At 48.5% G+C, this 27088-nt stretch overlaps 2 protein-coding genes and 1 long non-coding RNA gene across 3 annotated transcripts; all 3 read left to right on the plus strand.

Annotated features, from left to right (window-relative positions):
* Nucleotides 1–452: 452 nt before the first annotated feature.
* LOC135975482 (olfactory receptor 4D2-like) lies at nucleotides 453–1463 on the plus strand. Its single transcript, XM_065566533.1, has one exon. The coding sequence runs from the start codon at nucleotides 453–455 to the stop codon at nucleotides 1461–1463; it is 1011 nt and encodes a 336-aa protein (XP_065422605.1).
* Nucleotides 1464–14344: 12881 nt separating this feature from the next.
* On the plus strand, nucleotides 14345–18474 carry LOC135975221 (olfactory receptor 14A16-like). Its single transcript, XM_065565357.1, has 2 exons — nucleotides 14345–15157; nucleotides 16790–18474. The coding sequence occupies exon 2, from the start codon at nucleotides 16817–16819 to the stop codon at nucleotides 17654–17656; it is 840 nt and encodes a 279-aa protein (XP_065421429.1). The 5' UTR covers nucleotides 14345–15157; nucleotides 16790–16816; the 3' UTR covers nucleotides 17657–18474.
* A 774-nt stretch (nucleotides 18475–19248) lies between these two features.
* Nucleotides 19249–22570, plus strand: LOC135975222 (uncharacterized). Its single transcript, XR_010592151.1, has 3 exons — nucleotides 19249–19387; nucleotides 20548–20716; nucleotides 22450–22570. It is a non-coding gene; the product is annotated as an uncharacterized LOC135975222 (long non-coding RNA).
* Nucleotides 22571–27088: the final 4518 nt, after the last annotated feature.

A 27088-nucleotide genomic window follows, 5' to 3' on the forward strand; every position in this document is an offset into this window, starting at 1 on the left:
TTTTTTTTTTTAAAAGCGCTCCTCCTGCTGCACACCCCCAAGGATCTCCTTGCGCACCCCCCGGGGTGCACGCACCCCACGTTGGAGACCACTGCTCTAGGGCACATGCGGAATCTGTGGCCTGCACGAGGTGTGCACCACCAGGACTTCAGGAAGACCAATGGAGACAGTTGTTATCCGGGGGCATTACGAGTGTGTAGGTTGCTACTGTTCATGCCCAAACACCCAAAACTGGGGATAACCACTGGTGGGGTGTAGGTGTTTTGCTGTAGCAGGGCACTCACCACTGGGGCTAAGGACACAGTCTGGAATTTGGTAAACAAAGAAAATTTCCAAGCATGTGTATCAGTTAACATGGAGTTAGTATCCCTTTCATATCCGTAATGTACTAAGATCAAATTATAACTATTAACATCAGCGTTTCCTCTTCAGGACTATTTAGAGGTTAACAAATGGAGAAGAAGAATCTCACCAACCCAGTGACAGAATTTGTCCTCTTGGGCCTCACCCAGAGTCCTGAGCTGCAGCAATTCCTTTATGTGGCTTTCTTCATAATCTACATGAACACCTGGCTGGGAAACTTCATCATCATCACCACTGTGATCAGTGACCACCGGCTCCACACCCCCATGTACTTCCTGCTGGCCAACTTGGCTTTCCTAGACCTCAGCGACTCATCAGTCAATACTCCAAAATTGCTATCAGGTCTCCTCTCACAGCATAAAACCATTTCGTTCTATGAGTGCATTCTCCAGATGTTTTTCTTCCACTTCATTGCTGGTGCTATGGGGTTATGCCTTGTGGGGATGGCAATTGATCGGTATGTGGCCATCTATAAACCACTGCGGTACTTGACTATCATGAACCAGCGTGTGTGCGTGGGGATAATGGTACTGGCATGGCTGGGTGGATTGGCCCACTCTGCTGTTCAGATTGGACTGCTCCTCCAGTTACCGTTCTGTGGGCCGAACGTCCTGGACAATTTTTACTGTGATGTCCCACAGGTCATCAAACTGGCCTGCACTGACACTCAGTTGGCTGAACTGCAGATGATCTTCAACAATGGAGCAGTGATTATAATAATATTCATCATTCTGCTTCTTTCTTACACCGCCATCTTCGTCAAGATCAGGACACACATCACGGATGGGAAGCAGAAAGCTCTGTCCACCTGTGGAGCCCAGATTATCGTGATATGTTTACAATTCATACCCAGCATCTTCATCTATGCTCGGCCCTTCAAGAACTTTACCCTGAATAAGGTGATCTCAGTCATTTACACTGCAATCACCCCAATGCTGAACCCGATGATCTACACGCTGAGAAATGCCGAGATGAAGAAGGCCATCAGGAGGCTGATGAGCAGAATGCTGTGCTCAGGGAAAGAGATAAATTATGTCTCTATCTTTCAATGTCCATTTGTGTTAAAAACTAGGGCTGGTGCAAACATTGAGGAAAAGTAGGCGGCCGCCTAGGACGCCTAGTGGTTGGGGGTGCCTAAAAGCCCGCTCAGGCAAGGAGGTGAAGGTGAGCTGGGGTGGGGGGGCACGGGGGCGTGGGGGGGCCACCCTCAGTACCGGGGGGGGCGCACAGGAGAACCGCTCCCCGCCCCAGATCACCTCCACTCTGCCTCCTCAGCTGAGCACACAGCTCTCGCTCTAAGTCTCCTCCAATCGGCGCCGCAAGCCTGGGAGGGGAGGAGAATTAGAGCGGCGCCGGCATGCTCAGCAGAGGAGGCGGAGCCGAGGTGAGCTGGGGTGGGCTCCCCCGGGCGGGGTTAGCTGCTGCGGTGGGCGGGGGGGGGGGAGTCTCCCAGGGCGGGGTTAGCTTCCATGGCGGGGGGCGGGGGGAGTCTCCTGGGGCGGGGTTAGCTTTCTAATGAGAAATCCATGAAAATCAATATCCTCTTTACAAAAGTCTGTTGAATAAATTATGTATCATAATGAATGTACTGATTGTGATGAAGAAATTTCTATCAAATGTTTCAACAGAGAATAAGATAATTCTTTTACTTTATGGCTAATTCTTTATCATATCTATCTATCTATATATACACCACTTATCTACATTTATCGTGTCAAGTCTCATCAGAATTTTTTAATAAGATAAACAAAACCTACCTTCAAAAATAATTGATTTTAGTTGTGTCTAAATTACATTTCTATCTATAACTTCACAGGTTAAACTGAAGTTATCTTTGTTTCCTTTTTCTTCTAATCCCGATATAGAATGGGAGTAGAATAGGAAATATGTTTGATGGATTTTCTTAAAATTATCCTTTTCATTCAAAATATACAAATTTTGATTTTTCCACATTTACTCCTTTCTTTTCTAAGAAAGAAAGAAAGTGAAATTTATATAAAGCGGGGGGGGGGGGGAGCCTTTGAAATTATACTATAAGAAAAAAAAACAGTTCTTTACACAAATTTCAAAATAAAAAATATTTTTGTAAATTTTCAAAAAAAATGTCGGGATTCTTTCTCATCAGTTTCTATGTCTTTAAAGTTTAATTCCTGAAGAGACTGTTGTGCACTGAAAAATATTTAAGTAAAAATTAGCACTTCTTCCTGAACAAAGCTCTGGGAAATGAGTATCACACTTGGATTTTCTAATCCAAAAATGATTTAAAACTGTCTGAACTCCTTTTAGACCTCCTGACCAACTCTGCACTGAAAGAACAGCTAAATACTATTTCTGGCAGTAATATCTGAAAAAGAGCAGAGAGAGAAGGGGTCGGGGTGCAGAAAGGCCACTGAGGGCAGGGTGTGGAGGGGATGGGGCTGCACAGGGGTCACTGGGGGCAGTGTGTGAAGAGGAGGGGGCTACACAGACGTCACTGAGGGCAGGCTGTGGAGGGGAGGGGGCTGAAAAGGGGTCAATGCGTGAAGGGTGTGAAAGGTAGGGGGCTGGACAGGCGTCACTGAGGGCAGGTGGTGAAGGGGAGGGGACTGCACAGGTGTCATTGAGGGCAGGTGGTGAAGGGGAGGGGGCTGCACAGGGGTGACTGGGGGCAGGGTGTGATGAGGAGGGGGCTGCACAGGGGTCACTGATGTCAGGATGTGAAGGGGAGGGGGCTGAAAAGGGGTCACTAAGGTAGGACGTCAAGAGGAGGGAGATGCACAGGGGCTACTGGGGGCAGGGTGTGAAGGGGTGGGGGTTGCAGAGGGGACACTGAGGTCACTCTATGGTGGGGAGGGGGCCACACAGGTGTCACTGGGGGCAGGATGCAATGGGGAAGGGGTCTGCACAGGGGTCACTGAGATCAGGGTGTGGAGGGGAGGGGACTGCACAGGGGTCACTGAGGGCAGGATGCAATGGGGAAGGGGGGTGCACAGGGGTCACTCAGGGCAGGGTGTAAAGGGGAGGGGGATTCACAGGGGTCACTCAGGGCAGGGTGTGAAGGGGAGGGGGCTGCACAGGAGTCACTAAGATCAGGGTGTGGAGAGGAGGGGGCTGCACAGGGGTCACTGAGAGCAGGGTGTGGAGGGGAGGGGGCTGCACAGGGGTCACTGGGGGCAGGATGCAATGGGGAAGGGGGATGCACAGGGGTCACTCAGGGCAGGGTGTGAAGGGGAGGGGGCTGCACAGGGGTCACTGAGGGCAGGGTGTGAAGGGGAGGGGGCTGCATAGGGATTACAGGGGGCAGGGTGTGGGGGGAGGGGGTTGCATAGGGATTACAGGGGGCAGGGTGTGGGGGGGAAGGGCTGTCACGGAGTCACCAGGGCGATACTCTGGAACTGCTCCCTACGAAGCCAGGCAGGACTCTGGGGCGTCTCCTCTCTGTGATCAGACTGTCTCCGGGGCAAGAAGCTTCCACAGCTTCAACCTTCCTGGGTCTGAGCTCGGAGCATTCAGCTTCCCCTGCCCCACCGTGCGCTTCCCGCAGCGAGTCTGCCTCGGCGGGGTCCTGGGGGGGCCAGAGGGCCCTGCCCCCCGACTCCGCAGTCAGACGCGACTCTCAGCCAGCCGGTAAAAAAGAAGGTTTATTAGTTGACAGGAACACAGCATAGAACAGAGTTTGCTATTACAGGAATCAGTGACTTTCAGCCAAGTCCATCTTGGGGGGAGGGGAGCCCATAGCCAGGGCTCTGGTCCTCCCCCTGCGCCCCAAGCCGGCGGAGACTGACTCGCTTCCAGTTGCCTGGTCCCTGCCCTGCCCGTTGCTCCTCCGCCGGCCTTTGTCTTGCTTCCCAGGCCAGGGTCACCTGGTTGCATCCCCCTCCTGGATTTCAGGTTATGAAGCTGCGGCCATCGCATCCATGCAGGCAGCTGGAGCAGCCTCAGCAAAAGTCACACCCAGCATTAATTTACTGGTTTAGTTGGGGACTGGTCCTGCTTTGAGCAGGGGGTTGGACTAGATGATCTCCTGGGGTCCCTTCCAACCCTGGGATTCTATGATTCTATGATTCATGCAAAACAGTAAGACTCACAGACAACATAACAAGGGAAAATCCCCATTTCATCACTTCTCTCCCCCGAACTGAGCGGGGTCACTTTAGCCAGTGACCTGGGGAAGTTCAGGCCTCCTTCTCCGGGACAAGCATCAGCTATAACATTTGCATTCCCCTTAACATGGACCACCTCCATCTCATAATCCTGGATGGCAGACTCCACCTCAGGGCTTGACGTTGGTCCCTCTTATCTGATGCAGCCACGGCAGGGTGTGTGGTCCAGGTACAATGTGAAACGCCACTTAAATAGATCCAGCTGCAGGCTTTTAAGAGAGACAGGCAGGCTAAAGGCTCATAGAGGTGTGGCTTCAGAAGGTGCAGGAGCCTACAGCTTAACCCTGAGAAAGAGTGGACCCCCAGGAAGGGCTGTCACACTGAAGGGTTCCTCCCAGGGACCATGGAGAGCAGAGAGAGCACAGCCTGTGAGTCTGTGACCACTTGGGAGCAGCGTGGAGATGGCCTATAACCACCTCCTTAAGAAGGACATTGCAGAGCTGTGCAGAGAGAGGGCGGTGCATTGGAAAGCTCACTAATGCACAGCTGATTGCTCAGTTGGAAGAGGAGGATCGCTCTAAGGAGCTGGTTCCTGACCCAGCAGTGGGCACGAGAGAGGCTGGGAGGAGCCAGGCAGCCCCAAGACCTGCATCATCTCCTGATCCAGCTGGGGGACATGAGAGAGGCCGGGAGCAACCTGGCATTCTGGAGACCCGTGTCCCCGACCAGCCAGGGGTCTCCACCGGATTCCCCGTCGGTGGATCTGAGACGGAGGGAATTGCAGCGCCGTTTGAAGGAGTGAGAGGACCATGAGCGGTAGGGAAGGCATGAAGCAGAACAGCAGGAGAGACAGAGGTAGCATGAACTGGTGATGGCCGAGTTGAGAGGCAGAAGGACCCGCCGAGGGGTGAGTGGGGATGGACCCTGGGGTGCCAATTCAGCAGGGAACCTTGACACTAAATTGCTGCCCCAGGTTAAGGAGCGGGGAGCTATAGATGCCTGTCTCACGGCCTTTGGGAAGGCTGGCAATTGGAACCAGGCTGGCCCTGAGGAAAGGCTCCGGCATCTAGCCCCCTTCCTGGGTCCCAAGGCCATAGAGCTGTTAAACCAGATGGGTGGGGTGCCTGACTGGCTCTAACTCCCAGCCCCAGCATATATGTCTGCCTGGAGTCTTCTGGGCTGAGGACCCTCAGTCCCCCAGTGGGAGTGGAAGGTGGTGGTCTTTGGGGAGACATTCCTGGGATGGCGAGATCCAGGGACAGAGAGAACTGTTGTCAGACCCCGTGTGGTGCAGCCTCATGAGATGCTAAGGGGCTGTGTGACCTGGGTGAAGGTCCCAGGGATGAAGCCCCTCGCCCTGCCTATGACACAGGAGGGGTTGGGCTGGCTGGTAGTTGGGGTTCTCCAGGATACCGGCTGTGAGGTCCTGTTGAGGAATGAACTGTGTCTCTTTGGGACAGGATACAGGCCCTGCTCCTGTAAGGGCCGAGGATTTGAATTTGAATCCAGGGAACCAATTGGCTGAGAGTGAAGCAGTCCGTGAAAATACAAATGATCTGGCTGGCTGGCAGGAGGAGCCGCTGGGCTCAGGATACCTGCCTGTCTGTAAACAGAGCCCTTGAGCTGAATGGGACAGAGAGATGCCCCCCCCACCCCCACACACGAGGGAGGTGGCTTACGCTAGTTCTGGTGCTGTGAGCAAAGCCGCGGGGTCGCTGCCTGCCCTCACTGGGCTAGCAGGGGCAAAGCTGAGCCCAGGGGGGTCGGAGACCCCAGTTGAGTGTGGGGAACCACAGCCAGGGTGGGACAGCTTCCAAGCAGGGCTGCCTTGTCCAGAGGGGCAAATGGCCTGGGACAAGGGGAAAGCAGCCTTGTGACACCTGCCTGTCCTAGAGGAGCCTGTTCAGAAGGTGGCCTTGGGCTTGGTGAGGGACTGATGGGCGGGGAAGGCCTCCCCCGATGGAAAATCAGTGGTGGACCATGTGCTGACTTTCCGGGGAAAGCTCGCTGAGCTCATGGGTCTTCATGGGCATGGGGGCCTCTCCCATGGTGCTCGTCTCATGGGCAGGGTATAAGGGGAGGGTCACTGATGTGAAGGTGTGAGGGGGAGGGGGATGCACAGGGGTCACTGAGGGCAGAGTGTGGATGGGAATGGGCTGGGCAGGGGTCATTGGGGCAGGGAATGAAGGGGAGGGGCTGGACAGGGGTCATTGAGGGCAGGGTGTGATGGGGGAGGGGGCTGCACAGGGCTCTCTCAGGGCAGGGGTGAAAGGAAGGACGCTGAGTCGTGGTCACAGGTGACAAATCTGAAGACTCTGCCCAGCAGCCCAGCGACGGTCCATAGCAGCTTGCGGCATATGGGCCCTTGGCAGGGAATCGCTAAGGGCAAGGATTGAAGAGCCAGCTGTCATCCTGCCATGAGTTCCAGGACTCCATTTGTGGGGGTGCTTGTGATTAACTGCTCCCTAGTTCCGTTGACTGAAGGGTGAATTCACAGCTGTCATTCTCAGACATCTCTGCGATTCAACCACTCATCAGGACCTCTCCATTTCATGGCACAAGGCAGCAAAAGGGAAGTGGGGTAGACAGCTACAACTCAGGAACCCCGTGGTGCAATGACCCCAGATTTGGAACACTAACGCTGCACTATCCCACCATGAGACACACCAAACTTGAAAAGGGGGACCTAGACAAATTAGCGGATTGGGCCAAAAGAAACCTGATGAGGTTCAACAAGGACAAGTGCAGAGTCCTGCACTTAGGACGGAAGAATCCCATTCACTGTTACACACTAGGGACTGAATGGCTAGGAAACAGTTCTGCAGAAAAGGACCTAGGGATTACAGTGGACAAGAAGCTGGATATGAGTCAACAGTGTGCCCTTGTTGCCAAGAAGGCTAACGGCATTTTGGGCTGTATAAGTAGGGCATTGCCAGCAGATTGAGGGACGTGATCATTCCCCTCTATTCGACATTGGTGAGGCCTCATCTGGAGTACTGAGTCCAGTTTTGGGCCCCACACTACAAGAAAGCTGTGGAAAAATTGGAAAGAGTCCAGCGGAGGGCAACAAAAATGATTAAAGGTCTGGAGCACATGACTTATGAGGAGAGGCTGAGGGAACTGGGATTGTTTAGTCTGTGGAAGAGAGGAATGAAGGGGGATTTGATAGCTGCTTTCAACTACCTGAAAGGGGGTTCCAAAGAGGATGGATCTAGACTGTTCTCAGTGGTGGCAGACGACAGAACAAGGAGCAATGGTCTCAAGTTGCAGTGGGGGAGGTTTAGGTTGGATATTAGGAAAAACTTTTTCACTAGGAAAGTGGTGAAGCACTGGAATGGGTTACCTAGGGAGGTGGTGGAATCTCCTTCCTTAGAGGTTTTTAAGGTCAGGCTTGACAAAGCCCTGGCTGGGATAATTTAGTTGGGAATTGGTCCTGTTTTGAGCAGGGGATTGGACTAGACGACCTCCTGAGGTCCCTTCCAACCCTGATATTCTATGATTCTAAGATTCTATGATTCTAGGAAAGCAATCCTAGCGACCATTTGGATTTTAGAGCACTTACAAGAGTTAAGCTTTAAATCACATAACATGGCTGGAATGGAAAGCCAGGGCCCTATCTCTGTGTTGGTGCGTACGGACTGTTCACAGGGAACCTTTCCTTAAATACAGTGAGGGATTCGAAGCCTGAGGGAATAAACTGGGCAGATTGAGACCTTTTTGACCCGTATCACATTAATGGTCTGAGCTCCAGCACTGTGCACAAAAACAGCCCTAGAAACTTTTTCTCTCTGCAACCCCCTCACTCAAAAGACTTTTGGGAGAAATTGCTTTTCCCCCAGGACTTTTATCTCTGCAACTCTTAGCTCAAATGACCCTAAATTTGGGTCACTAACCCTACCTTGAACCCAGCTAAAGACCATCAAATGTCAAAGCACCAAGTTAAAAGAAAGCATGTCAATGATAGTGTTCTTAGAACGGTCACCTTTTAAACTGTAGTCATGATGCAACTTTGACTATACTGGTGCTGCTGCGCCCCCATATTAATCAGTTCATTTACCAGCTGGGTACACATCTCGCAGCTTTCTGCCTATTAACCATCAGCTTGGAATATTAAAACAGGATTTGGGTGTTAAACCGTGAGAACTCAGATGGAGGAATAAACATCACACTAAGTTTCACACTTCAGATGTTCAGCTCATGTAAATTGGCCCAGCTCCACAGCAGTATACCAATTTACACCATCTGGGGATCTGGGCGTTTATGTTTGTTGAGCCTCTCTGCCATACCTGCAACCAGGATGAACTAAACATCTTAAAATGTCATGCAGCATTGCACCTGCAGCCTAATGCGCCTTCAGGGTTGTTTGAGGTAAGAAAAAAATGCAATTGCTGAGAAAACAAGCAAGCAAGAGAATTTGGATCATTCATCCCAATACAAACTGAAGCTCAGATAGAGAAAATCGTAGCAACACTGAATTCTTCCAAAGTTCTGCCCTGGTGGGAATGAATCACAACATAACCTTTAAAAGTTACATTCTTGTAATTAATCCCATGGGACAAAGAACTAAGGGCACGTCTACACTACCCGCCGGATCAGCGGGTAGCAATCGATCTATTGGGGATCGACTTATCGCGTCTAGTGAAGACGCAATAAAATCGATCCCTGATCGCTCTGCCGTCGACTCCGGAACTCCACCGCGGCAAGAGGCGGAAGCGGAGTTGACGGCGGAGCAGCAGCGGTCAACTCGCCGCCGTCCTCACAGCCAGGTAAGTCGACCTAAAATACGCAACTTCAGACAGATCAATAATGACAAAATAATCAGAACCCTGGAGGATCAAATGCTTCGCTAGCTGTGAGAAATTCCACAAAAATCTGCATCGTAAGTTTGCTTTTTCAACTGAATATGTTGGTGTATTAATATAAAGGGCAGATTTAAGAACACAAATTTGTATGAGAGTCAGAACTCTTGAAGACTTTTACTATCAATTTAATCTGGCACCAGTCAGACTGATTTATTTGCATATTTTGTTGCAACAAAAATAGACTTTTCATTGAAATTGGGAAAACCCAAACATTTTTTGTCATTCTGGGAAGTGAGAACAAGACAATTTTAGGTAAGAGCTGTTGAAAACGGAAGAGTTTTAGCCTCTGCTATCCTTGAAAAACAAAATACATATGGAGGATAGCAGAGATTTTCCATCAACATGTGTTCAATTGAAAACCCAATTTTCCTTTGAGATAATTAAAGCCAAAAAAGTCTGATTGTCCTTAATTGGAAACTTAGATTTGTGCTAGGATGCGGAAAAATAATATTTTCTATTCATATTAAAATTTCATCCCCAAGTCCCTCTGCCCCATCCTCTATTTCTGTTACAAAGGGGTAGTTGCAGGCTGGTTAATCTGAGTGAGAAGCAAAGTTAACAGCCAGAATATATTTTAAACATACTAACGCCTTGAAGCGAAAACACAGAGTCAAAGCTCCCAGCCAAAACCTTTCCATCTTGACCATGCCCTAGGACATCACCACTGTAGTCTCTGTCCCACACTGCAGCCAGCTAAGCGGCAATGCTGCCAAGACGTGCTCAGAACATACACATAGACACTGGCCATCCACCCCACAGCTCCCAGTCCTAGAAGACAAGCCAGAGAAAGGGGTGTGGGGAATCAGTGGTACAGGGAGGGGAAGTGACTGGCCCAAGGTCACACAGCAGGTCAGTGGCAGAAACAAGAACAGAACCCAAGTCTCCTGCCTGTACAGACATAAAGTCACAGAGGGAAAGGATACAACACAGCAGTAATGGAGGGATGCTACTAGTCTGTCATCACCCAGAGATGGAAATGCAGTGGGATTTGGCGCCTTAAATAATAAGAACATAAGAACAGCTGCACTGGCTCAGACCAATGGTCCATCTAGCCCAGTATCCTGTCTGTGACAGTGGCTGGTGCCTGAAGCTTCAGAGGGAATGAACAGAACAGGGCAATTATCAAATGGTCCATCCCCTGTCGCCCATCCCCAGCTTCTGACAAACAGGTTTAGGGACACCCAAAGCATGGGGTTGCATCCTGACCATCTTGGCTCTTAGCCATTGATTGACCTATCCTTCATGGACTTGTCTAATTCTTTTTTAAACCCAGTTATACTTTCAGCCCTCACAAAATCCCCTGGCAATGAGTTCAACAAGTTGATTGTGCATTGGTTGAAGAAATTCTTCCTTTTGTTTGTTTTAAACCTACTGCCTATTGATTTCATTGGGCGATGCCTGGTCCTTCTGTTCTGTGCAGGGGTAAACACCACTTTCCTATTCACTCTTTCCAGAACATGCATGATTTTATAGACATTTATCATATTCCCCCTTAGTCATCTCTTTTCTAAGCTCTAGTCTCTTTATATCTCCTCATATGGAAGGTGTTCCATGCCCCTAAGCATTTTTGTTCTTCTCTATATCTTTTCGAATTCAAATATATCTTTTTTTTTAGATGAGACAACCACAACTGCACATAGTATTCAAGCTATGAGCGTACCACGGATTTATATGCTGGCATTATATTTTCAGCTTTATTATCCAACCCTTTCCTAATGGTTCCTAACATCTTGTTCGCTTTTTTCACTGCTACTGAACATCGAGCAGATGTTTTCAGAGAACAAACCACAATAACTCCAACATCTTTCTTGAGTAGTAATAGCTAAATTAGACACCATCATGTTGTATGTATAGTTAGGATTATGTTTTCCAATGTGCATTACTATGCATTTATCAATATTGAATTCCATCTGCCATTTGATTGCCCAATCACCCAGTTTTGTGAGATCTCTTTTTGACTCTTCTCTGTCAGCTTTGGACTTAATAATCCTGAGTAATTTTGTATTGTCTGCAAATTTTGCCACCTCATTGTTCTCTCCATTTATGAATTTGTTGAACAGCACAGATCTCAATGCAGATTCTTGGGGAGCCCAGGTATTTATCTCTCTCCATTATGAAAACTGAATATTTATTCCTATCCTTTGTTCCCTATTTTTTAGCAAGTTACTAATCCACGAGAGGACCTTCCCTCTTATCCCATGACTACTTGTTTTGTTGAAGAGCTGTAAGTGTGGGACTTTGTTGAAAGCTTTCTGAAAGTCCAAGTACCTTATACTAACTGGATCATGTTACATTAGCTACCCTGCAGTCATCTGGTCCAGAGGCTGATTTAAGTGTTGGTTTATTTCCCACATTTAGTAGTTTTTGCAATTTCATATTTGAGTTCCTTCAGAACTCTTGGGTGGCTACAATCCGCACCTGGAGATTTATTACTGTTTATTTTATCAATTTGTTCCAAAACCTCCTCTACTGAGACCGCAATCTGGGACAGTTCTCAGATTTGTCACCTAAAAAGAATGGCTCTTGTGTGGGAATCTCCCTCACATCCTCTGCAGCAAAGACTGATGCAACGGCCTTGTCTTCCTTGAGAGCTCCTTTTGCTCCTTGACCATCCAGCGACCCCACTCATTGTTTGGAAAACTTCCTGCTTCTGAAATGCTTAAGCAAAATTGCTTAGTTTTTGTGTCTTTGGTTAGTTGCTTTTCGCATTCTTTTCTGGCCTGCCTAATTATACTTTTACACTTCTCTTGCCACAAATCAATGTGTAAATCAGTAGTTGGCCATTTAAGGGATGTTGGAGTAGAATCGTTACAGATAAGCTGCCACGTAGGAGGCTGGGTGAATCAATGTTGAATTTCTCTGGAAAGTGGGAATCCCTATTTCAGCATTGCTATCAGTATTAGCTATGTTAGTATTTACATTTCACGGGCAAATTTAGAGCCTTCTGTTTCTCAGAATAGGGAACCATATTAGCTAGAAATGTTTTATTTGTGTTATACTTTATTCCAGCCTTAATACTGCATTGGTCAGATCCTCAGATGGTGTAAACTGATCCATCGCCCTTAGCTTTAAAGGGGATAATCCAGTATTCAGCGATGTGACAATGCATCTCACTAGTGCTCTGACTCTCAGGGGTAAGGAGCACGCTCAGTGGAAGTGACAAGAACTGTGCACCATTGACATGCCCATCATGGGATGTTAGGGAGAGAGAATTAGGTCATTTTCTCTGTCACCCTAATCTTGCCCATTGCCCTTGTCCTTCCATCCACAGGCAGGACACAATGTATGGAGAGGGAAATGTCCAACCGAACCACCGTGACCGAGTTCCTTCTCCTGGGATTCTCTGACATTCGGGAGCTGCAGATTTTGCACTTTGTGGTGTTTCTGGTGATTTACCTGGCAGCCCTGGTGGGGAATCTTCTCATCATCACAGCTGATGCTTTTGACCACGATCTTCACACCCCCATGTACTTCTTCCTGATGAATTTGTCCATTCTAGACATTGGCTCCATTTCAGTCCCAGTCTCCAAATCCATGGCCAACTCCCTCATGAACACCAAGTCAATTTCCTATTCTGGATGTGTCACACAAGTCTTTTTCTTTATGCTCTTTTCTTCAACAGATATTGCCTTACTCACCGTCATGGCGTATGACCGATACGTCGCCATCTGCCAACCACTCCACTGTGAGAGAGTGATGAACAGGAGAGCTTGCATCCAGATGGCAGCCAGTGCCTGGATATCTATTTTTGTCTATTTTTATCTATATTTACAACTGTATAAATAAGATCAGAATCTATCTATCTATCCTGTATTGCCACCCACCATCACACCATCTCAGCACCTTCCACCTAAAATGAATAGCCATAATCAAGATCCCAATGGACTCGATGAGGTCTCTGACCCTTTTCCTTTTGCGGGTATAAATGCTGATTTGGATCTGCCCGGGCGGACTCACTGTGGGAAGTGCATGGTGTGGAAGGGGATGCTGAATGCTCCAAGGAAGGTGGAAGTTGTGGAAGGTTCTTGCCCTGGAGACAGTCTGCTCAGAGAGAGGAGACTCCCTCAGAGTCCTGACTGGCTTCGTAGGGAGCAGTTCCAGAGCATCGCCCCGATGACTCCGTGACAAAGAGTTCATCCCCTCATTATTTTCTCCTCCAGTTTGGCTTAATATCCAACATACCAATTATTGCAGGTGGGGTGGGGTGGAGGTGGTCCCTTCTGCACCTACAGCAGCTGGGGCTGGTCCCTCCAGGAGTCACTGCTCTGAGCAGGGCTGTTCCCAGGAGCCTGAGGAAAGAGGCACCTTTATTCCCATAAAGCTCAGCTGACTCTCAGGGCTGGATCCAGACACGCCAGGTCACGCATGGGAAAGAGAAGCTGGGAACGTGGCAGGGGACCCCTGTTCCCTCCCAGAAGAGGCAGCAGGTGACTCTCCCCCACCCCTTGGGATCAGCAAGGTGCCCACAGACAGGCATGGGGCAGCCGTGATCACCCCAGTCTTCACCTCCACACCTAGGCTGTATCCCTTGATTGAAGGGGTAGGGAAAGCCGTGCTCCTCCCCTCCTCCTGCAGACAGAGCCTCCTCATGGGGTGAGGTGGGTAGGAGCCTCCAAAACAGTGGGCAGGAGTTCGAACCCATGGAGGTGCCTGGAGCAGTTCCCCCGTCTCAGAGCCATTGTCTCAGGCTCTCTGCAGACTCAGGCTGCTGCACTGGGGGCAGATCTCCACATCACACCCCTATTGTTACAGCCTGTGGGTAGCGCAGTGTCTGGAGCTGGCCTAGGGCACTGGACTCCTGTGGAAAATGGGAAAATTCTGGTGGGGCGGGCAAATATTTCACCAAGATCTCATTAAGAGCTCAAACAGAACTGAATCATGGATCATCTCTAAATAAATCATTCACTATGAATTATTCAGCCAGCCTCAGTTATAATCCTCCAGATTTTGGTAAAGTGAGGCACAGAGAGTTGAGCTGGGCTTAGATCACAGGAGTTCCTGGCATCTTGACCTCCTCTCTCTAGATGGCTGGCTCTACTTGTTATCATTTCAGACTGGGATTCTCAAGGGAGTCTAAGGGAGTTAGGATCCCAAGATGTATGTGCCTTAATCCCATAGGCTCCTTTGCAAACCCCAACCCTCGTTTTCTGAAATTTAGGACAAGCTCAGGCCATGGAAGTTAACAATACAGACGTGAAGCCAGAATTACAAAGGAGTTTAGGAACCTCAAGAAGGAGATAGGAGCCTATTGGGATTTACAATAGCATCTAAGCAGGTTAGGCGCCTAACTCCCACTGAATGACCATGGGGTTTAGCCACCTAGCTCACTTAGGAGCATTGATAATTCCCAGTAGGTGCCTGTCTCCCTCTTTGTAATCCTGGCCCATAGATAACGCAGAAGTTGGGCTGGAATCAGGGAACCCTGGGGGAGATCACGGGCTCTGTGCTATGTGGGGGTCAGACTAGAGGACCAGAATGGCCCTTTTTAGCTTTATCACCTAGGCATCTATGCACTTGCCTCTGGGCCTCTGCTGCTGAGCTGTGCAGAGCTCCAGGGAGTGAGTCCCACTAGCCCTTAGGAAATAGACCTGGATAAATCACCTTGCTGCAGCATCAGTCCTTTAATGGCAATGCAGCTCAGAGCCAGCTCCACACAGGTCATCTGCAGAGAACAACAGGTGTGAATCCAGTTGTGTCAGTTCAGTCTCAGATTGAGGGGTGAAGGATTCTCAGATACTTGTGCCTTCAGCTTCTAGATTCTACTATGCAGATGGATATTGAACAGAGAATCCTGGTGCTGGATGACTGCATGCGTCATCTTTAGGGGGGAAATCCACAAAGACCAGTACAGTAAGTTTGTTATTTCAAATAAATATATTGGGGGATCAACATACAGGGGGAAATTAAGATGATAAATATGAATTACAATATGAACTCATTAAGACTTTTCTCAGTTTAATCAATACCTACGGCTGATTGGTATTTTCCCACCCTGCAGGAAAATTTTGACTTTTCATTGAAAACCCAAAATCTTTTTTTTTTTTTTCCATTTTTTGGCAAATGAAAACTTTCTGCTGAAAACTGGATTTTTTAAAATCACAAACCCAAAACTCTTTGGTTTTTGAGTTTTCGTTTCTTTACAAACCAAACCAAAATGTTTGAGAGAAGCAGACAGATTCTGAGATTTGTTATTGTTTAGCAGGAAAACCAATCTCCATTAAAAGGAACACAGCTGAAAACTTCCAACCTGCCATACACTTTAAATAAATTGGGGAACATTAATATTGCCTGGTTAGACATTAATTCCAAACCCATTTATTCTGTTGCGTCTGGGCAATTTCTCTTTCAACGAGAGAGTTGCACAGAAGTAACGACTGAATAACCAGTAAAGTTGCCAGCGCACACAATGTTTTGTACAGATTAGCCCCTTAAACCCTGGCTTAGAGTAGAACCAAGCAGCCAACGCCTGTCTATCCTGACCCCATTCAAGGGCATACGGGAGCTCACTGGGAGTGGAACCCAGAACTCCACACTGGTGCTGGCTGAGTACAAATGGAGTAAATTACACATAACAAGACACGGGACCATGTTTTCAAAGGGATTTAGGCACCTAGTGGGATTTTCAGAAGCACCGAGGAGCCTGGGGTTGGGTGCCTAAGTGGTTTTGAAAACCCCACTAGGTTTCTCAATACCTTTAAAACTGCCGCACAGCCCCTTTGCAAAGGACCTTACAGTCCTAGTAGCCAAGGCAGAGAAAGGGAGGGAGGGGAAACAGAGGCAGAAAGAGGGGAAATGACTGGCCCAAGGTCACACAGCAGGTCGCTGACAAAGACAAAAGTAGAGCCCAAGTGTCCTGGCAACAATGCACCGCACAGTGCAGAGCAATTGAAACAACATGGCAGTAATGGAGGGGTGCTGCTAGCCCCGTGTTACATGCCGGCAGGAGAGCAGCTGGGATTTGGTGCCAGAAATCAATTTGGAAGCAGTCTATAGGCCGTCCAGGCCCAGATCTTGGGGTAGAAAAATTACCGATGAGTTGCCACTTATGATGTTGGGTGAGTCTATGTGATATTGCCCTGAAAAGTGGGAATCGGGCTGTGCTGGCATTTTAGCAGACCAGTTTCGTCGCCAAGCTGTGAGCTTGGAGAGGGACGTTCTTTGCAAGAGTTGCTGGGTTTGGATTGTGCTTTGTTCCGTCCTTCATACTGCATTTTAACAAGCCACACCCTGGGCCAAATCCTCAGATGGGGTAAAGTGGGGAAGCTCCATTGAGTTTAAAGGAGCTGACCCAATTCACACTAGTGTGATAACAGGACTGATGGATCATCAGAGGCGAGGAGCATTAACAACACCTGGTCATAGTAAATGATGAGTGCTGGGCACCTTTGACATTCATACAAAGAGATATAAAGAGAAGGGGAATCACGGCAATTCCCTCTGTCGCTCTTATCCTGACCATTGTCCTTCTTATTCCCCCTACAGCCATCACATGATGTTCGGAAGAAGGAAATGTTCAACCAAACGAGAATGACCGAGTTCCTTCTCTTAGGATTCTCTGACATTCAGGAGCTGCAGATTTTGCACTTTGTGGTGTTCCTGGTGGTTTATCTGGCAGCCCTGGTGGGAAACCTTCTCATCATCACAACCATAGCCCTCGACCTCCACCTTCACACCCCCATGTTCTTCTTCCTGATGAATCTGTCCATCCTAGACCTCGGCTCCATCTCTGTCACCATCCCCAAATCCATGGCCAATTCCCTCATGAACACCAGGTCCATTTCTTATTCTGGATGCGTCACCCAAGTCTTTCTCGTCTTCTTCTTTGCGTCAGCAGATTTTGCCATACTGACCATCATGGCATACGACCGATACGTGGCGATCTGCCAACCACTGCACTACGAGAGAGTGATGAACAGGAGAGCTTGTGTCCAAATGGCAGCCAGTGCCTGGATCTGTGGCCTTCTCTACTCTGCCCTGCACACTGGGAATACGTTTGCAATTATCTTCTGTGGAGGGAACGTGGTGGATCAGTTCTTCTGTGAAATCCCCCAGCTCCTCAAGCTCGCCTGCTCTGACACATACCTCAGTGAAGTTGGGGTTATTGTCTTTAGTGTGTGCTTAGTCTTCAGCTGCTTTGTTTTCATAATTGTGTCGTATGTTCAGATCTTCACCACAGTGCTGAGAATCCCCTCTGAGCAGGGCCGGCAAAAAGCCTTCTCCACCTGCCTCCCTCACCTCGTTGTGGTCTCCTTGTTCCTTTCTACTGCTACCTTTGCCTACCTGAAACCTACCTCCAGCTCAACCTCAGGTCTGAATCTCATGGTGGGAGTACGGCAGAAAGGGATCTAGGGGTTATAGTGGACCACAAGCTAAATATGAGTCAACAGTGTGATGCTGTTGCAAAAAAAGCAAACATGATTCTGGGATGTATTAACAGGTGTGTTGTGAGCAAGACACGAGAAGTCATTCTTCCGCTCTACTCTGCTCTGGTTAGGCCTCAGCTGGAGTATTGTGTCCAGTTCTGGGCACCGCATTTTAAAAAAAGATGTGGAGAAATTGGAAAGTGTCCAGAGAAGAGCAACAAGAATGATTAAAGGTCTTGAGAACATGACCTATGAAGGAAGGCTGAAAGAATTGGGTTTGTTTAGTTTGGAAAAGAGAAGACTGAGAGGGGACATGATAGCAGTTTTCAGGTATTTAAAAGGGTGTCATAAGGAGGAGGGAGAAAACTTGTTCACCTTAGCCTCTAAGGATAGAACCAGAAGCAATGGGTTTAAACTGCAGCAAGGGAGGTCTAGGTTGGACATTAGGAAAAAGTTCCTAACTGTCAGGGTGGTTAAACACTGGAATAAATTGCGTAGGGAGGTTGTGGAATCTCCATCTCTTGAGATATTTAAGAGTAGGTTAGATAAATGTCCATCAGGGATGGTCTAGATGGTATTTGGTCCTGCCATGCGGGCAGGGGACTGGACTCGATGACCTCTCGAGGTCCCTTCCAGTCCTAGAATCTATGAATCTATGAATCTATTCTGTGTTGCCACCAATAATGAATCCAATCATCTATAGCATGAGAAACAAGGAGATCGAAGGTGCACTGAGTAAATGGATAGGTTGGAGGTTACTCACTAAGAATAAACTGTCCATATTTTTCCTTCAGTAGCAATTTCATTCTGAGTTTCCTTATGAATATAATCAGCTGATGACATTATTGCCTCCATGAGAAAATACTGTGCAAACCATTTATGCCGAATTGGGTATTTACACTTGTAAAAGTCCCGACAAACATGACTCAAGATAAAAGGATTAACTATAGGTTTACACCAATCTAAGTAAGAGTGGAATCTATCGATCATATCCTGCTATCCATCACCATGCTATCTTGCCCATAAAATCAGTAGCCATAGCATAGTCCGTACTGGGGTCTCTGGCTTTTCTTATTTTGGGGGATAAAAACTCAGATTGAGGTATCAATGTATTTGTTATTTGTGCTTTTGTTTGTTTGTTTGCCAGATTTTTATATTATTTTTGTTTAGCTGGTTGGTTGGTGATTTGGTTTGTTTCTTTGTTCCAGGAGGTCTTAAAGGTGCAAAGGGGAGATGGTGAGCATTTGGTTAGGCAGGATTTTCAATGTTTGCACTCTCTTGGGGGGCCCATATGGCATCTCTTTGATGGGGTTTTCTGAGCAAGCTGAAGGTTTGCTCCCTGCAACGATAAAAGGGGGTAAAAGAGGTTTCTGCAGTGGCTTAGGACACACTGAAATGACTGTGTGTGTATTGTTGGGGTATTATTGGATTATTGATGGAAAGTTAAGGACATAAGAACCTCAGCTGGGCCTCTTTTTTATTATTTTAACCTAAATGAATATGTAAAAACGGTGTCATTCTTGCTAGGGTGGAAAGGCTGATTTGGAGAGAAACTTTTTCCAGAGTTTCCTAAGGAAAACCTGACTCAGGTAACGAGGCCAAATTGGGATTCCATGGAAATCACTGTGGTTTAGAACTTCACTTCAAGGACATCAAGATTTCTCCAATAGCCTCTACACACAAGGATCCAGATTTGGCTGACAGCACCCTGGAGAAAGTGAGTGTGACAGGGAAGTAAGGGTCAGATTTCCCAACTCAGCTAGACCAGCCCCAATGCAGAGATGACCCATTGGCATCACCAGTTTAATACTGAGGCGTTTCTGGCCCAAAGTCTCTGGGCTGCACTCAGTAGTGACATGAACACCAGTGTAATTTTCTTGTTTGGAGTCATTTTGTTCTAACCTTTGTGACGGGGCAAGGCCAGGTGGCTACAGTAAAGTAGTGAGGAACAGGTATGTTAGCCCCAGGCTAAACAAATCCCTGGTACCATGGTAACCAAATGGCAGTTGCTCCAGGTTAATCAAGACACCTGGGGCCAATTAAGATCCTTCTAGAAAGCAGTGGCAATAGCTAGATTGATTGGGACACCTGAAGCCAATCAAGGGCTGGTTGGAACTAGTTAAAAGCCTCCCAGTTAGTCAGTGAGGCGCGTGCCAGGAGTTATAGGAGGGAGCTGTGCTGTTGGAGGAACTGAGCAGTACAAATCCATATCAGGTGCAAGGAAGGAGGCACTGAGGTAACGGTTAAGTAGCTATTGAAGAAGTGGGGGCTGCTGTGGGGAAGTGGCCCAGGGAATTGTACATGTCCTATCTCCAAAAAGTCAGCTACCATAGCTGCTAATTTTAGGGTCCCTGGGCTGGAGCCCGGAGTAGAGGGCTGGCCTGGGCTCCCCCCTCTCCTCCCCAATTAATCACTGAGACTGGGAGGCAACAGAGACGTACGAGGGAGGGCTGCTTCTCCTCGCCTCCCTTGCTGGCTTCTGATGAAAATGGTTCAGTAGGCTGTGACCCTTGTCTCTAGAGAGAGAAGAGCTAATTTATTCATAATGACAGATTTCTATTTGATTGTGAATTATGTCAGCTAGCTAGATAATGGGTAATCTGTGGAGATGTTTGTGCAAATTATTATGCTTCTTTTCCTGTTAATGATTGTCTATGTCCAGATCATAATTTTCTGATGAGTACTCCTTAGTAAACATTATTTATCAAAGATTTTTTTATGACTACATCTTAGTCCATCACTCATTTACAAACAGTTCATCTTTAAGTGTGTGGGGTTTGAACCTGGAGCTGTTTTGACTGGATACATTTTGAACATGCTCTGGTTTGCTTCTCTGAACAAACGTCAGTTTCACTCTCGGTATCTTTGAAAATCCAGGGGCCGATCGTCAGCTGGTTTAACGTGACACAGCTCGACTAGAGCTCCGAGAATTGACACAGCTGAGGATCTGCTCCAGACACTCCTGATTCTGAATACAAGACTCATTTCCTTTGACTAGTCTGGACAGAGGCCCTGATTCCACAGCTGCTTCAGCACATTCTTAAATGTAATCATATGAGCGGCACCATTGAATTTAAACGCATGATTAAGTCCCTGTTGGATATGGGTTAGGAATATGGACAGGGTTGTCGTGGAAAAAGTCACCCACGCATTGATTTTAGTTCACAGACTCAAGCCTGTGGCCAATTTATTGCAAAACAAACCAACGCGTTGGGGTAGCAGTCCAAAAACTACCACACCTAGCACAGCACGCAGGCTGCTTTATTCGCTCAAACCGCAAGCATAGTACAAAGAATGGGTCATTTATGCATCATTTATGCGAAAATAAGAGTAGGGGTCTGTCCCTTTTTTCCGGTAGCTCCCTCATTGTTTACAAGAATTGGGGGCCTATTGGGTGGGGGGGTTTCCGACATGGGTGGTACTTGGCACCAGTTGGAGTGTTGTTTTCGTCAGGGTACATATTGTTTTTTTCCGGGGTTTTCTGGTTAAGGGCATGGGATGCCCAAAGATGATATATGATTGGCTGATTGGCAGATAGCTAGAACTATAGGGGAAGTTGGCCTTTCCTAGAAGCAATTTCTTCATATAAGCCGTTATTATTTTTCATCAACAAGCACTTATCATGTTTTTACAGATAGGCAGTTATCATGTTTCACAACAAGCGGCTATCATGTTTTTCATAAACAAGCCGTTATTATGTTGCTAAGCCTTTCGCATTGCTCCCTCCCGCCCCCCTTTCCCTCCTCTGGTCATAGCCTTGACAGGGGCTTGTACAGCTGTGTTTTGTTCAGGCCCTGGCCTGTACTGTTCTATGTAAAGGCCGTCAGTATAGTCAGCTTCTGTCAGAGGGCCTGAACTTGGGCCTTTGGTGTTACTTTGGCTGCCAGAAAGAAGGCCACCTAGTTCTTTGTCCCCACAGGGTTTAAGGCTAACACCAAATTGGTGTCAGACCCTGACACTGTCTCCATTTCTTTCCTTTCCCAGTCAAATAAAGCCCTACAATTGGTGCATGGGAATTACTCTCCACTTCTGGGGTCTGGATTAGTAACATAAAATAAAAGAACAGGAGTACTTCTGACACCTTAGAGACTAACAAATTTATTTGAGCATAAGCTTTCGTGGGCTACAGCCCACTTCATCGGATGCATAGAATGGAACATATAGTGAGGAGATATATATACACCTACAGAGAACATGAAAAGGTGGGAGTTGCCCTACCAACTCTAAGAGGCTAATTAATTAAGAGGAAAAAACTTTTGGAGTGATAATCAAGATAGCCCATTACAGACAGCTTGACAAGAAGGTGTGAGGATACTTAACATGGGGAAATAGATTCAATGCGTGTAATGCCTCAGCCATTCCCAGTCTCTATTTGCATATCACTTCAAGTTCAGCAGTTTCTCATTGGAGTCTGGTTTTGAAGCTTTTCTGTTGCAAAATTGCCACCTTTAAGTCTGTTACTGAGTGGCCAGAGAGGCTGAAGTGTTCTCCTTCTGGTTTTTGAATGTTATGATTCCTGATGTCAGATTTGTGTCCATTTATTCTTTTGCGTAGAGACTAGCAATGCCCCTCTGCCATGTACATTGTCCAAACCAGACAGTCTCTTATTTTGCAATAAGCTTCTGTAGAGGCAACATGATGGATCAATTCTTCTGTGAAATGCCCGAGCTGCTCAAGCTCTCCTGCTCTGACATGTACCTTGGTGAAGTTGAGTTACTCATCTTGAGTGTTTGCTTAGGCTTAAGCTGTTTTGTTTTTATAATTGTGTTGTATGTTCAGATCTTCACCACAGTGCTGAGAATCCCCTCTGAGCAGGGCCAGCATAAAGCCTTCTCCACCTGCATCCCTCATCTCATTGTGGTCTCCTTGTTTGTTTCCACTGCCATCTTTGTCTACCTGAAGCCCACCTACAGCTCAGCATCGGTTCTAGATCTCATGGTGGCTGTTCTCTACTCTCTGCTGCCATCAGTGATGAATCCCATCATCTACAGCCTGAGGAACAAGGAGATCAAAGCTGCCCTGAGGAAACTGACTCGGTGGAGGTTATTCACCAAGAATAAAATGTCCATATTTCTCTTATGAACATAGTTTTATCTGTGTTTCTTTACACATACAATCAACTGATGACATTTTCCAATAAGAATATGGTGTGTGATTTTTTTTTATGCAAAATGTTGTATTTAAAGTGGTAAATCCATGGTAACTCCACAAAATCCATGGAGTTATTCTAGGTTTATATCACTATAAGAAAGACGGATATCTCTATGTTTCCTGGTTTTATACTGCCACCCATTGCCATGCTATCCGAGTGCCTTCCACATAAAATACCCAGTGGATTTCACGCAGTATCTGGTGGTTCTGCTTTTCTGGGGTCAACATTTTGTTTGTGGTCTGATGGCTTTGGGGTGTTCTGTTCGCTGGTGTGGCAGAGTGGGCTATGACAGCATCAGATCATGGTCTCTGTGTTGTACTAGGTGTGGAACTATCAGCACGGTGACCGCCCCAGCCCGGGTTTGCTCCATAGCAGCCTATTGCTCTTTGTTCATCGCAGCTCTTCTACCTGAGAAAGGTGCATGTGACCTCGCTGAAGGACCATCACTCAGAGCCAGCAGGAGTGACGGTTGGTGCCTTTCACCTCCATGCCCTGCTGCATGGAACAAAGGCTTTGCTGTATAGGACGTCTGCCAGTGGGGGCTCGGGGAGCATGACTGGTGGGTCTGGAAATCTCACTTTTAGCACAGGATCCTTAGAGAGTGGACCAATTTATGTGGTCAACTGACTCAGGCTCATGGGGCTCGCACTACAGGGCTGGACATTCCCACTTGGGCTCCAAAACCCGGCAAAGGGGGGTGGGTCTGCAAGCCTGACTGGGACTGTCTACACTGCTATTTCTAGCACTGTAGTGCAGACCCAGTTCCAGGCTCTGAGACCTACTGCCATTGGCAGTGTAGACGTACCCAGCGAGGTATTACCCCTCTCTCCTGTCTGTCCCCCCGATCTGTTCCCGCCCCACTCTCCTGTCTGTTCCCGCCCCACTCTCCTGTCTGTTCCCGCCCCACTCTCCTGTCTGTCCTGGCCCCAATTTTTACCCCATAATAACAGGGCCACCCAGAGGATTCAGGGGGCCTGGGCACTTTGGCGGTGGGTCCCGGGCAGAAGGATCCCTAGCCGCAGGTCTTCGGGGCACTTCGGCGGCGTGTCCCGGAGTGGAAGGACCCTCCGCCGAATTGCCGCCGAAGACCCGGAGCGGAAGAAGCTTCGGGGGCTTGGGCCCCGCGAGAGTTTTCCGGGGCCCCCGGAGGAAGTGAAGGACCCCGCTCCAGGGGCCCTGAAAAACTCTCGTGGGGGCCTCTGCAAGGCCCGGGGCCTGGGGCAAATTGCCCCACTTGCCCCCCCCTCTGGGCAGCCCTGCATAATAATCATCCATAAATGAATCATCCACACCTCCCTTTGGAATTTTTTGGGGGTCTGCAAAAGAAAAACAGTTGAAAACCACTGATCTCCACCAGTCATGATTTTATAGACCTCTAGCATATCCCCCCTTAGTCGTCTCTATTCCAAGCTGAACTGTCCCAGTGTTTTTAATCTCTCCTCGTACGGAACGTGTCTGTAACTCCTCGGGGGAGGGGGATGGTTGGGTGACCAGATAGCAAGTGTGAAAAATTGGGACACTTATTTTTCGGAGCAGGTGTAGAGTTGCCTGGATAAGACAAAACCTCTAATATCAGGGGTCTGCTCACACTAGGGGATGATAATGTAGTTGCTCTGGTTATCAGCCCCTTTGAAGACACCCCCCTGGAGTGGTTCTCGTCTATTTGCACAAACTGGATTCTCCAGGAAGCTAACAGGCAAAGGAAGGGTTTGTAAATGAACCGCCTGGTTTTCAGTGGTCTTGGGCCTTTTTCCCAATGGACGGAGCCTCTGGCCCACGGCGGGTCGCCGAGCCTTAGGGTGCAGTTGCGAGGACTTGGCCCGCGGAGCCCCCCTAAGCCTGGCAGCTTGTTCTGAGCTGACGTTGTGATGAACAGAGAACCACAAGGAATTCCCGTGGGTGAGGTCTTGAAGCAGTGCTCCTGTTAGAGGACTGAGGTAGGGGGTGTGTGTGTGTGTGTGTGTGTGTGTGTGTGTGTGTGTGTGTGTGTGTGTGTGTGTGTGTGTGTCACTGCTGCCCCCTGCAGGAGAGGATGAGCCCTGCTGTGTGTGTATGTGTGTTTGTCCCTGCTGCCCCCCGCTAGAGGGGCTGACCGCCTAGAGGGATATGATGGGGTTCAGTGGCTAGAGGAGAGGGGACGTCCTGTCGTGACTGTGACCTGGGGTGGCTGCAGTATTGGGGTTCAGAGTTCACAGGGACAGTCAAGAGCCTCTGAACAGGGGCAACCGACGACGACAGCTGTTGGTAGTTGGGGCGCCGGAGTGGGCACCTGCTGGGACTGGGTACTGGAAGCTGGGTGAAGGATCCCATCCGGGCACCATCCAGATGGGCACCTCCATGTCCCCCTTGGGGAATGTCTGTCTGTCAAACGGGTGCGGGGGAAACCTGGCTGGGAACCCTCATCCCCCCGACCTCATTCTTCTGAGTGCTGTGCCCATTGGGCAACTAGCCGTGTATTTTGCTCCCCCGTCTCCTCTTCTCTTCCCCTGCTGACCAGGCACTGCTGAGGGGAAGAGAAGAGAAGAGAAGAGGGGGCATTGCGGTCAGCACTGATTCACAGGGGAGAGCACCCCCTACTGAGACCCCCACCCCGCTCCTTGCAGCACAGCGCCCCCATTGTATCAGTTTCACCCCCTTCACCACCCAGGGAGGTCTCCCAGCCAAACGCTGACCCTGGCTGACCTGCTCCACTACAGCTGTGATCACAAGCAGGCTAGGACAGACACAGGCTAGGGACCAGCTTCGCGGGTTTGCCATTTATGAAATTCAAGGAAAATCCCAGGATGGGGATCCAAAGTAGGAAAAAAATTCCAGTGTCTGATCACCTGCCCCGCCCCGTGCCTCAGTTTGCCCACCAGTCACATGAAGCTCATGAATCCTGCCTCCCATGGGGGAGGTTGTGATGGTTTATAAGTGGGGCTGAGCTGTTCTGCTCACATTCCTTTCCAGCTCCTGGATGGTGCAACCCTGTTACGCTAGAACCTCTGGGGTCACTCAGATCCTGCCATTGCAACCTTCCCGGCTTCTTCCCTCCAGAGATGAGAGTTTGTGGTTAATGTGAAAGCTGGGGGCGTGGGAAGAAAAGAAGAGGACGGAGAGAGAATAGGAGAGGGGAAAGAGCCCGGACTCCTGGGTTCTCAGAAGCCCTTAGAAAGGAACGTATTCTCCTGGTTACTGCAGGCTACTCCTTGCTCATTCTACCACAGACAGCACATGCCCTTGTTTCGGGCCAGTCGCTCTTCTCGCCTGGGCTGCTTTCCTGTGGTTGACATGCTCCTCACATTAGCTGTAGCCTCTGTCAGGTTTGTCCTCTGTGGTCCCTAAGAACAGGAAGGAAGCCGGGTGGCTCCTCACCCAACCACACTGCTCACTGTGACTCAGCCAGAAACGGTTGCAAAAACCTCCCGGCCCCGACCAAGGAACTTAAAATGCTCCATGCCGTGGAGCCTGGTGGACCTACCAGCTCACTCAGCCCCAGGACAATGCTGACCCACCGGACGTCTGACCCATCCGTAGTGGAACCTAAGTGAGATCTGGATTGGGCAGATGTTTTCAGCTGCAAAGCTCGGGCCCTCATCCGAGTCTGTTTCAACTCTGATCTGGCCCCTGGATGGGGGGATGGTTTGCTCAGGGGACTGGGACACGGGGACTTTCCTCTGTAGGTGGCATTGGCTCTGGTCAGGGCAATGGCTCTGACCTGGCCACAGGGCAGGGGGACTGGCTGACTCATTGAAGGAGGGTGATCGGCAAATCAAAAACACGTGTTTGCAGCACAGGCTAAAGCTTGTTGGAAAATTTTCCTCCACACATGCTGGTTTTGTCAAAATTGAAATATTTAGAAAAAAGTATCAATTTTGGCAAAATGTCACAAAACAAACCTGCCCCAAAATAAGCATGTTGATGATGATCCGTTTGGACCCTTTTAAAACTGAGCACTTTGATTTTTCATTTTGGAGCAAGTTGTTGCAGCAGAAATCTTTCTATACGGAAAAGTTTTTAAAGATCAAACTCAGAACAAAATCTTCTGTCCCTGTTCCGGCTGAGAGGTCATAAGAACATAGGAATGCCTTGCTGGGTCAAACCAAAGGTCCATATAGCCCAATATCCTCTTCCAACAGTGGCCAATGCCAGGTGCTTCAGAGGGAATGAACAGAACAGGTAATCTTCAAGTGATGATGCCATCTGAGATCTGGGTCCCTTTTGGGCCCAAAACTGTTCTGATTTCATCAAAACATGACGTTTCCCTCAACTCACTGGTTCGACCAC

Source organism: Chrysemys picta, chromosome 13 (assembly GCF_011386835.1).
Source record: "Chrysemys picta bellii isolate R12L10 chromosome 13, ASM1138683v2, whole genome shotgun sequence".
In the NCBI taxonomy this organism is placed as follows: Eukaryota; Metazoa; Chordata; order Testudines; family Emydidae; genus Chrysemys; species Chrysemys picta.

What these genes read in the sequence shown, in the direction of transcription:
- LOC135975482 (XM_065566533.1), top strand. Translation starts at nt 453, where the DNA reads ATGGAGAAGAAGAATCTCACCAACCCAGTGACAGAATTTGTCCTCTTG.
- LOC135975221 (XM_065565357.1), top strand. Translation starts at nt 16,817, where the DNA reads ATGTTCAACCAAACGAGAATGACCGAGTTCCTTCTCTTAGGATTCTCT.